The sequence below is a fragment of the Mya arenaria genome, chromosome 3 (assembly GCF_026914265.1).
Source record: "Mya arenaria isolate MELC-2E11 chromosome 3, ASM2691426v1".
NCBI classification, from domain to species: domain Eukaryota; kingdom Metazoa; phylum Mollusca; class Bivalvia; order Myida; family Myidae; genus Mya; species Mya arenaria.
The window spans coordinates 32,351,289-32,363,648 of record NC_069124.1 but is presented as its reverse complement, the minus strand read 5'-3'; the positions used below and the strand labels follow the sequence as shown (position 1 = coordinate 32,363,648).

At 34.5% G+C, this 12,360-nt stretch overlaps 1 protein-coding gene and 1 long non-coding RNA gene across 2 annotated transcripts; both read right to left on the bottom strand.

Annotated features, from left to right (window-relative positions):
* Positions 1 to 7,327: 7,327 nt before the first annotated feature.
* LOC128225954 (chitin synthase chs-2-like) lies at positions 7,328 to 10,411 on the bottom strand. The gene is made up of 6 exons (XM_052935848.1): positions 10,224 to 10,411; positions 9,805 to 9,997; positions 9,274 to 9,398; positions 9,082 to 9,181; positions 8,189 to 8,357; positions 7,328 to 7,480 (listed from the first exon to the last, which is right to left on the bottom strand). Exons 2-6 carry the CDS (start codon positions 9,930 to 9,932, stop codon positions 7,328 to 7,330), a joined length of 675 nt encoding a protein of 224 aa, XP_052791808.1. The 5' UTR covers positions 9,933 to 9,997; positions 10,224 to 10,411.
* Positions 10,412 to 10,464: 53 nt separating this feature from the next.
* LOC128228705 (uncharacterized) lies at positions 10,465 to 12,093 on the bottom strand. Its single transcript, XR_008259969.1, has 3 exons — positions 11,910 to 12,093; positions 11,342 to 11,482; positions 10,465 to 11,135 (listed from the first exon to the last, which is right to left on the bottom strand). It is a non-coding gene; the product is annotated as an uncharacterized LOC128228705 (long non-coding RNA).
* Positions 12,094 to 12,360: the final 267 nt, after the last annotated feature.

Here is a 12,360-nt window from a genome sequence, read left to right as displayed (position 1 = left end):
CTTTTTGCATTTCACCCCTCGACATGTAGTGTATGTTTTTAAGTAAAAAAACGATCGAGGGTGATCATAATCGATAATAGCAGATGTTCGGCTTTCGATTATATTCGATCATCCCTCTTGACTTGATGATAATTTTATCCAAAACTGGAACGGAAGATTAGAAGTTTCCTAGTAGAGCATTGTTTTATAACATTATAGCATGTTTACATCCAACCTTACTTAATCTCATGCAGTATTAAAAAGTTTCGATTTAGTTTATAAAGGTTACGTGTATCTGCACATAAACTTATGATCGAGAGTGGAAGATGGGCGAAGCCCAATCCTATACCCGTTGAAGAGAGGAAATGTAACACATGTCAAGTCTTAGAAGACGAATATCATTTTGTTCTGGAATGTGGCCTATACTCTGATATAAGACATGAATGTATACCACTATTTTATAGACGTAGACCAAACATGCAAAAGTTTATGCAATTAATAACATCTGATAAAAAAGACCTAAAAAGAAAAATTAGTATATATGTTTACAATGCATTTTTAGTTAGATCACTTGACATGTATGCGTCCTAAGCATAACATGGGTATTGTGATCTATCCGTTCATCATGTAACGTTTTGTATTGCAAAGTTAGTTATGAATATTTACTCGTTTAACAAACATGTATGAGATACCTTTTACATAGAATTACTGTTACATAAGTGAGTGTTCAGCTATTTAGTAACACTAATTCGAAAGTGATAGTTTCGTTAATGATGTATACAAAAACGTCTGGTGTAGTAACTCTAACCTAAAACAAAATAAGTACACTTTGAAGAGTACACATAATTGCGTACATCTAGAAGTATTTATTAAATGTAACTTTTCACTTTGACACATACCTTCTGTCTGTATTGTTACGAGACTGAATATTTAGAGTTAAAGTTTTAGTGATTTCCCTTAGGCTCCCTATAGTTTTGCTCTGTATAGGTGTCCGATATAGGGAGTTACATATATTTGCAAACATTACTCTCATCATAACATGTAAAGCTATTGACGTGTTAACCGATTCTTAAATGCCTCACTATTGTTATTGCAATAAATAACATCTTTTTAAAAGAGGATAATTTCTGGGCTTTTTTTGACAAGGTTACAGCGCCAAAAGTTGAAATATTTGGATTGTGAATGAAAAATCCAGAACTATCTTGTCAATATGATTTCGGCATCATTTTGAAAAAAAAACCCACACAACCCCAACCCCAAGGAATGGATTGTCTGATCACTGGTATATCATTGAAAAAGTCTAATCACTTTATTAATATCATTTCTTTAAATGCATTGTTCAATGCGAAATAACAATGTTATATCAGCGATTTGAAGAAGCCTACATAACAAGAGTCACCACCTTTTGTTTCGGGACTAAAACAAACGATGTCACATAAAACATATTGTACTTAAGTCAGTCATACATGATTGACATCATTCACTGTATAAGTTTTTATTTATATCATGCAACACATTAACTACATCTTTCTTAGATTCAATTAAGACCTGCATTGAATACCAACCTAGTTCCAGAAATTATATCAGTGAGAATACGTTGCACTGGCGATGTGGCGCTACAGTGACTCGTCATTGACCGTTATCATCTTCTAGACCTATCCTTCCTTTCTTCGCTTACTGTTATTTATATATTCTAGGTACTATTTATAAGTACTAGTGTAATAAGATCAACATATATCTGATGGATGTAATCATTCTTCTGCATATACAAGGACCAAATTGAATAAAATGAAAATAACAGAATCACATGAACGCTCGCCTGTTTTACAGTTGATGACTGGCGCAAAAACTCATGAAATATCCATATTAGAGCGATAGAAGTTTTGTATTTTCAATATGTGTCATTAATAAGTGTATCAAGTTTATATTCATAATATTTTTGAATTACGGCAATATTTATATATATTATCATAAATCGTATAGGTAGTGTCTGTATCGGTCATATATGTATATATGACACAATGATGCAATGATACATATAAAGTAGTCGGCGGCACCGTCAAAAGCAAAACGCGTAATTCAATAATTGCGGTGGCAAAGCATGACACAGTAATACAGTAATGTAGGTATGTTTCCCATGGAATAAATATATGGTAAATGAATAACTTAAAGATTAATCTGTATAAGGATGTCAATTCAGTATAAATCCGCTGCCTGTTAATTGAGTGCCTGCAAGTGATTTATTCAATAATCAGGCTGGACTTATCCTTCTGTTTTGTTACGTTTCATTGTAATGTATACTAAGCAGGCATTGGTCACAATGTCACTGTCCCGAAACAATTATTTCACGTTGTTTTTTGCTCAAATAGTTAAATATCCCGATAATGGTCATTCTACCTGACCCAAAATGACCCGGCACAATATCACTCAGATTTCGTCAAATGACCCGATTGGTTGACAGTCATGGGGTGTATTCAAGATGGCGTACGAATCGACAAAGATCGTGAAATTTCCAAAGTTGGAAAACATCAAACAGTAGATTATTACAATATATTATAACAAACAAGGTGAATTATGAATTATCAACTAAATAGCATTATCACCTTCTTATTAAGGCATTCTGTAATAAACGCAATATCAATGCCGCCTTATACATTTTTCGAGAAATGTATAAGGAGAAAGGTCAAAATCTATAGCGAAGTTATCCACGATTCAAAGTAAAATGGCGAAACTATTAAGGAAATATGTTGACTTAAATTGCAATCAAGAATCACCTCATTTCGCTGTGTGCCCTAAAACAACAGGTTTGAGATCAGTACACGTTATGTGAAAATAATGTTAAATCCAGACATCAATACCATTCAAAATGCCTTTCTCAATGGTTAAATTATTTGCAAAAACATGCTGGACTAGGCTAGCCCTTCTGTTATTAAATTCACTTAAGATTAACAATACCAAGTAAAATTGAATAACACTTTAAACTAGTTGAACACTTTTAAATTGTTAGTCACTATAAATTTAATCTTTCACTTAATATTTTCTTCTTATGTATCCAATCATTGGTGGGGTCAGTAGACTTTTATTTCACCATGAAAACTGATTAGTATTTGATGTTTCTCTGTGGCCTCCACTTCAATTGATCTATATATGTGCGTACCTTTCGTTATATTATATTATCCTCTTCCGGAGTTGTTTGCATCGCGCCAGGCGTTCCCACTACCGCCTGTGTTACCCTTTTATTGCTGCATATCGTCTAGGTGGCCGTCTCCTCGCTAGGTCCGCTCACAACCGGTCCGTCCTTTAAGACTCCTTGGTATTGGCAGCCTAGGTGATGGCGTCATTACTGGCGTGTTTGGAGGAGAGTGCATTGAACTCAGTATATAATTTGATATATGTGGTCTGTTGAGCTTGAAAGTACCCCCTCGTTCTACACAAGTATGTCGTCACTCCTGGCTGTCGAACTGTCGGAACTCGTGGGTTTGCAAAGATGTGAGCTTTACGCTGGATTGAGTAAGTGAATCCAGTCCCCCGTAAATAACATTAGTATGACCAACTCTAAGAGGCTTGGCCGGTGACGCTCTTCCAACTTAAGGGCCAATAGGTGTCTTCTCGCAGGGCCGATTCTCGCGGAATATTGCCTATGTCTCATGTTCCCTAATTCATGTACCAGCTGTTCAGGTTCGGTGGTCATCTCCATCCGGTTTGACACCTAAGGGACACTGGGTTCGCCTGTTTCACAGGCTACATCTAGGTGGGCTACATGCTAAATTTCATTATATAATTCGTCCCTCAGCAGATCAAATTTCACGCGCTCCTTAGCCTAGATAAAGCTGTTACTAATAACATATACAGGCCTTTCAAACTTAATCAGGAATTGCGCATAATTTATATGCTTTGGACATTTGGATCACCTCGGCCATCCCATCTAAAAGACCTTGGATGTATTATCCAAGGTGTTTTAGATGGGATGGCCGAGGTGATCCAAATGTTGACATTAAAAACAATACAAATGTCGCGGTGAATTTGTATGTCTTTACATTTTGAGCAGTTTTCAAGTAGAACTAATCTCTTTTCTTAAATAAACAAAAACATTGTAATATTGATGTAACAAATACATGTCAAATTTGTTACATCAATATTAAAATGTTTTTGTTTATTTAAGAAAGAGATTAGTTCTACTTGATACGAGTTCATTATTATTAAAATCAATTGTGAAATGAAAATATGGAAGGAAAGAGTGCCAGTGATTCGTACAGAACACATTCAGGTATGCTTCTTGTGCTTTTTTCAGGCAAAGAATGGAAATGATGGAAAAACAAATTGGCAGCACTATGTTGTTTGCTTTTTATTAACTTGATTTACTCTAAAAACTATATTTAATTTGAGAGTATGTTCACGCATCGTGGTGAAGGTTGAAGAAGACAGGAATACAAATGAAAGGGGAATGGTGGTAAAGTTTTTTTTTTATTTACCCTTATGTAGTTTACTTACAAAAGACGAACAGTGCGACTTTATTGAATTTTAATAAGGTAACGCATACTATCACAATACAATACGCATTGTTTTTACTTCAATGGCATGAATTCGTTTTACTTTAATCTCATTTCTATTTTCTTTTCTTTGTGGGAGTACACATTGACTTGTCGACTTTTGGTAAAAACTAGAGCATGTCAAAATTCTTTAAAACAAATAGTTATAAGCTGTCATCAAATGAATCATGTCGGGCCGTTTCTTTTTTAACATTTTAAATATAAAATAAAGATAAAAGTACGACACAATAAAACAGAACTATGTTCTGCGTTATGATAAAATTACATTGTAGTGATGCTGTTAAAAAGGGGCGGTACTTCAATGTTCTATTCATTTTTACAGTGACGCGTGGTTCTCATTCGTATGCAAAAAATAAATGCTTTAAAGGTTTCGAGAAAAAAATGGATTTTAATAAGTATGCAGAAAACAAATATTGTAAATATAAGGCTTGAAATTCATTTTGGGGGCATACATGCGATCTTGAATATACCGATCGAAATGGCATTTCCCGTGAAGCGTGTTTGTATGAATGCCCCCGAAATGAATTTCAATCCTTTAATACAGTCATGTATTAACAATTATACAATAATTAAAAAGTCAATTAAAATATTTTATTTTCCTATTATCCGTTTAACACATTTCTTTTATGACATATGTACGGTCGGTACAACAGACAATACTCGGCCATAAAACCACTTATTTAATTTTTAAATACGATTAAATGTATTTCTTAACAAACACGTGTACAATTAAAAACATGGAACATTACAAAGATAGTATCAGTTGACTGTATTATGTTACTTTAAAGCGGACTTCATTATCACTCTTTCAGCTCACCACCTCTTCTGTCGTCATGAAAAATGTTGCTAGGGTATTTAACTCCAGGTCGTAAAAAAGATCCATCAACACGACCATGGTCAAGATGATACAAACATTCATCAATCGGCTGTCTATGTAGTTTTTTTATTGCGCACAGTCTGTATCCTGTGACGGTAAATATTGAATGTTCTTGCGTTTGGTTTACTTGGTGAAAAAGATGCCGTATCAGAAATATTTCGCAATCAAATTCGTCATAATCAACATCAGGCTCATTCATATTATTAAGCGGGGGATCATCTGCTTCTTCATCTTCCTCCAAATCATGCTCAATCTCCTTCAAGTGTTCTTGAAATTCTTGCGCTTTAGTCTTTTTTCGTCTTGAACAGAAGCACTCAAAGACCTTGGTGCTCGAAATAAAATGGCAGAAAGTTCTCCATCGATGGGAAAGCATAAAAATGAATTGGGTCAAAAGTAAAATTGCAAAAATAGACAGGAAAGTTACTGATAATGGTTCATATTTCCCCGCGATATAAAACCCATTTAAACTTTCTTTGCTTACTTGTATTGCAACAGTGCTAATGCTAGCATAAAGTTCAACATAAAGAAACCGTACACACAGTTGTTCCTCAACGAAATTAATTCACGATTAAATTTTTCTTGGAGTTTCTTATTGTTTTCAAGTGGCTTCAAATATTTTTGAATTGTATATGTCCAAAATGTGTTCTCATCTTTGCTGAGTAAATATTTTTTAAACTTATGTTTTGAGTCTGTTAATTGTGCTCCTATCCAGTAGCTATCGTCTTCATGATTTGTCATTTCCACGTGTTGTTCGCTTTGTTGTCTTTCAATGCGTTCTAAAATTGAACCATTGGAGTTGATTTCAGCGAGTTTTGTTTGCAGGTAATGTTGAACAAGAGTGAGAAGCAAACGCATAAACGATTTCTTATTTGTACTCTCTCCTTCCGATTGGGATAATGGAGATTTGAATTCTCGAGTTCCCCAACTAATGTCATGTAAATTGCACATATAAAAAACAGTCATAAAATAAATGTAGAAGGCACAGAAACGTAATATAGTAAGCCAGGAAGGAGACATGTGAATTCTTGAGGGTGAAGCAAGGCCGATATTAAAAATACTGCTCCAACAAATATAAGGAAAATCACGCTTGGAGAAAGAACTGTCTCGCTCACAATGTTTAAAATCATCACAATAACCATTACAAACGTATATGCTGTGCTTAGTATTGCGGCAACAAGGAGTTGCTTTTTCTGAGTTACTGTCAGGTATAACACTGCGAACAAAACTACCGGAGTCACGGCTACGAAAAATGCATTCCATGGCTTCAAACTTAATACTGAACTAAATGACCCTGCTATCATAACAAGGACAGTTCCAGGAGCTAATACACTTGTTACATCCAGTACTAATTGATAAAGCATAAAGAAATGGTTGATTTCTCTGTTGTTTTGGACTATTTGTTTCCAACAAAGGACCAAGTCAATCATATTTGCCATTGTTGATGGTGACCAGCGCCGTCGTTGTACAAAAAATCCCACAAGTTTTCTGGCGCAAAAGTTTTTGCATCTGCGGCTGCAGAGTAGTCTATCTTGTATCCTCGTTTAATGAGAAGAGTACAAAGCCACCTATCCTCGCCTTGTTCAAACTGCACAAGGTGTTTTCCCTCCTCTGGCTCTTTAGTGTACGTTATCGTCAACTAGGGCAGAAGCTCGAAAGATAGAAAAGCATCCAGGGCAACATAGCACAGAACCGAAGATATGTTCGCATGCCTTTTGAAGCCAGTGGCCGACTGCATATTCGAATTGTTGGTACCACACCATTGGACCTGAAGTGAATAATTATTGAATGTGAATAAAGACATAAAATGTTACACAGAAAACTTCTGTAAAATAAGCTATACACATACAATAAAATTAAGGCAGCGTTTTGAATTGCATTTTTAAACTAAATGTTATGTACTAATCAATGAAGTTGTAATATGTCAATAGTTGTTAAGTACTGATCCTATTGGGTGAATCCTGCCACAAACTGCTTCGACACGGTTGTTCATCTTCATTCGATCCATCATTCGTAGAACTGACTTCGGTTCAAAGTCTACATCATCGTCAAGGGTTAGAATGAATGTCTTTTTCAGCTGTTTAACGAATAAGAGTTATCATAAATTACGTCGCAAATTGAATTAAAAAAAAATACCGTTGATTTTAAAGGTCACACAATATTGCACCCTATTTAATAGGTGAATGTCATGATTGACTAAGTTTTCTTTGATTTTTTTTTATAAATAAAACCCCAAACGGTTTAAAGGATAAACAAAAAAAGGCTTGCCTCGTCTTTAATTGTATCTGGATAGGTCTTTCCCATTTTGTACAACAAACAATAGTACAAACATCACCTGTAATGAAACAAGAAAACGTTAAATGGAAATTAAATACAAGAGAAAACAACTCAGAAAAAAGACTGGTAAATTGTTCTTATATGTTTTCCAACTAAAATGTTTGAATGCGTATGATAGATGATAGATATGAAGGTTATTATACTTGTTGAAACAGCCTGACACAATTACTATTACAATTAAGCTATTACTACATTGGAAACTACAGGGACAAGACAATTCCAATTGATAGTAAAGCCAGGTAGCCATAAACTGCTCATTCTCTCGTAACGTGACACAACGATTCAATAACAAATGCAAAATAAACGTCCAAACCAGACGTAAACAACACAACGCTACCGCACCCACTCTTGTATGTTCAAAAATACACGCACAAGCACACGGACACATGCACTTATGATCGATGTAAATAAATTGTTTACAACTCATGTCGGAAATGACGGTTGTTACCTGCGACCATCGTTTTCGGGCCCTTATCTTTTTCTTATCCTTCAAATGCACCGTCATTTGTGTACCGCCTGGGAGTTGTAGAACGAATTGTCCACCATAAGGGGTCTGAACCACTTTCCTTTGGAATGTTTTATTCCACTTCACGAGCTCCTTGACTTTTAACACGGATCTTCTCGTAGAAATATGATTTATACGAAATAATTTTCTACGTTGTGATACGCTTGCTAAAGGTAATCGGAAGCCGCAACGCTAAATTTCGTTAATGGAAGATGCAAACAAATATAACCGGCATTACTTTCAGCATCTTATATGTTTGAAAACTAACAAGCATATTTACTGAAAATATGTCAACAAAAAACCCACTTCTTAAAGGGGCTGTACTCCGTATGATAAAAAACGAGAAAAGAGAAAATTGTCGAAAACTGACATAAACTTGGTAAGGATGTGTACAATGCATTGAAACTTACTAACTGAAGTACCACATAGTTTACAATTAATTAAAAAAATTGCAGTTTTTTCGTATGTGTCTATTAAAAATGATTAAAAGGTATGTCTAACTAGTATAATTCATTCCTGATGCGTAATTGGCTAGTCGATGTTATAACGTGATATAACCAAGTTAGGTATATACCTTACATATTCCAACGGGTTAGGGTAGGCCTTCGTTGCACAGTGGATACAACGCTGGACTGCAATTTGGCGACACCGGTTCGAACCGGTCGCCGACTCGGTTTTTATTTTACATTTTGGTATTTTTTTTATAATTATGATATCAAAGAGTATAACATTTTATTAAATAATTGTCCTGAGATTCGTTACGGAAAACTTTTGTTGGTGCCAATCTGGTGTACAGTCCTTTAATTTAAAACACGCAAGTAATGCAAACTACATACCCAACAGCCTTTTGCAAACATGACATAAACTGGAGCAGATATTCATTAACCTCACGACCGTTTTTTGTTGAGCAAAATGCATCTTCAAATACTATTTGAACTGAAATAACAAAAAGTTTTCATTGAATATCATTTACATGAAACAATAACAAAATAAACGGATTCATTGAAGACTTTATGGAATATACTTACCCTCAATTTGAATTTTATCAGGGTCTTGTGTTTTCTTTTCAGCGTTTTGTTTTCCGTCTTCTGTCCCGATTCCGTCCTCTCCTACAGTGTCAGCTTCCTCTCGAATTGATAAATGCAGATCTAATCTGAAAAATGCGTCAATAGAAAAATAGATTGAATTTTTATGCTACTCAATAACAGTGCATGCATCAAATCTGGTATTGAATAATCAGGCAGTTTATAAATAAAGACCTCTGGACTCGTAACGGTAAGCCATTAGTTGATAAAAGGTGTATAAATGGTCAAAAATTATATTTCAAAATAACATTACTCCAAAATTTTGATCGAATTCTATAACTTTAAACGTTGTTCTCAAAACATGAATAAAATACTGGAAAAAGCGAAACGAGATATCTTGACTTTCTCAAAATAAATATTATGCAGCATGCTTCGTTACTTTTGAAACGATATCTGATTAAAGAAACATTTCAATTTCCCGCGACAATAAGCACGGCAAAATCAAATGAAAAGGGCAGGTTAAAGTTATCAAACCTGCAAATAGACTTTAGAAGCTGACACATTTCTTGGCATGTTTCGTGCCACATTGTTACGCAGATAATAACTTTTGGAACGTCACTCGATTGTACATTGTTTGTGTGTTGCTCCAATTTGATGGTCATTTCTCCTTTGAAGGAACATATTCAAATCAGGGAAGAAGAAATGGTAAAAACTGCCGGAAAACAACCTGAAATGAAACGTAAAATTCGACGTTGTCATTAACATATTCAAACTTTAAAAAGTTTATATGTGTTGATTTGCGTGTAATCTTTAATAAACATTTAAGAAATATGTTTTATTACCGTGAACATAATTCGACTGAGAAAAGGACAACTTTAGATGTAAATATATCATATTGATACTCACAATCTTCTTACATGCGTCTGTAGAATAGTAATATAACAAAAACTTACCTCTCCAGTTTTGCCATTCTCTCGACCCGAGGAACCCAAATGTACCACGTTAAGGTGATAACAGCAATCCAAGCCAAAGCCCAACAAGCGATGAAAAACTCAATTTCATTGTTTCAGATATAAAACATGTCAGGCTTATTCCGGCCATGTGCTCGAAACTCTCAGGAAAGTTATTGCACGAAAGACTAACAACAGCAACTCCATCAATTGTTTGAAAATTGGGTAAAAAGCATTCGTAGAATCTAATGTCACATTTCCATTCTCCTGTTGTGGTACGAGTGTGGAATTTGTTGTTGAATTGTACGCTAAAGATTCGATGTTCTCGTTTGTCAGAGATGATTCAGAATTTTTCTGTTTGTCGACTATTCCTATTAGTTTTATATTTAAATTCAACACTATCGAAATGATAAACAATAAACATATTAACCAACGAACAGTTAATTGAATAAATTCTTGTTTATGTTCTGTCTTGTACTGTTTTTCTTCTATTTTAGATTCACTTGTCTCCGAATGGGAATCTGGTTCACCTGTTGTTTGTTTTGGAACATTTGCAGTTCTTCTTCAGCAAAGAAAATTATCCAAATAGCATACTGACTTACACATTTAAAGAGTTGGTAACGCCCATTTTAGGTGCAAGTCTCTGTCAAATGGTATTAGCCCATTCATGAATAAGAAAACACTCCCTGCCAGTGCCAAAACCGGGAAACCCGCTACACAAAGTTTGAGTAAAGAACCTTTTCTAATACATCGCTTGACCCTGAGCCGACCAATTGTGCTCACGAACTTGCATATGCTTGACATAAGTGGTAGAACTGTTACAACTAAACATGCCCTCAAACTGCCCAGTAATGGAAGGGCATAGATGATCAAATATACCTCTCCAATAGTGCTCACGGCCTGCTGGATAGCTGTCTGAAATGGTCATACAAATGTACCAGGGCTTTATCTCCATTGACTTAAACTGCATATGTTGATAAGTTAAGTCAATTTACATACATTATATGAACTAGTATGTATATTAAACTCGAACATATTATTAATACGAGCGTCATAATTATCTTTTCATTAAAACATTTAATTCATATACAACAAAAACAATCGATTTAGGAAAGACATACCACTAAGTGTTGTCGTGTCCAATTAGTCTTCTGATCTTGGAAAACAACTCTCCAAAGAGTAACAAGAGATGTGCAGAATTCAACAAATGCAATGCACACGAGAATTGAAATTGCTTGACTTTTCTTGTTTTCAACTTTCGACTAAAAAAGAAATTGAACTTATAACAAGGATTTGATTACTTATTTTTAGCATCTTTTGCAAATGAATCTGAACTAAATGCAGGTAGTCGTTGGTTTATAAATATTACTTAGAAAATAAAAGAATTATTTAACCTAAGTTGGCTCGTGAATTAAAGTGGACTAACATACATTAATTCTTTTTACACAGTCCTGCAGTGTAAAATAGGGATTTCAGGACGTACATTTACGATGAAATCATGTATAACCATATATGGACAATTTATGAATATATGTTTTGAAATAACATACATGAGTCCTTAATTACTAGTTTCGAACAATTTCCTTTACCAAACACATATTTCAAGTAGCTTATCTTAATTTTGTTAATATGATTATGTTAATTTTTTAATGTTATATAAGCCTTAACTGCTTGAATTTAAAATCATACCAAATCGCTATGGACTGGAGCATGCAGTTTCTCAGAGAGATTATTCAGAAGGGTCAAGAAGTAAAGCTTGTGCAGTATGCCGCACGAAAGCAGCAATAGCGTCAAAACAATAAAGAGCACAACTCTGCACATTTTTAAAAAATATGACATCGAAGACGGAGGACTTGTTTTCCTTTTTCTTAGTTTCTTTGGAAGATTCCTAAAAATTAAAGATGTACTGTCACTCACAGATAAGATTTACCACAATTAATGGTATTGTTTTAATACTAAAAAACGGATGAATAAATGTCGAAAACAATGGTTCTTATGAAGGATACCGAGTTTAATTTCAGAAATTATCATAAAACACGGTATTTCTACCTTATGAGACTATAGACTCTATAGTAGATCACAGTAAATCTTTTAGCATTCACCAATCATTTAATATTTTTTCCGCTTACTGCTATTAAAT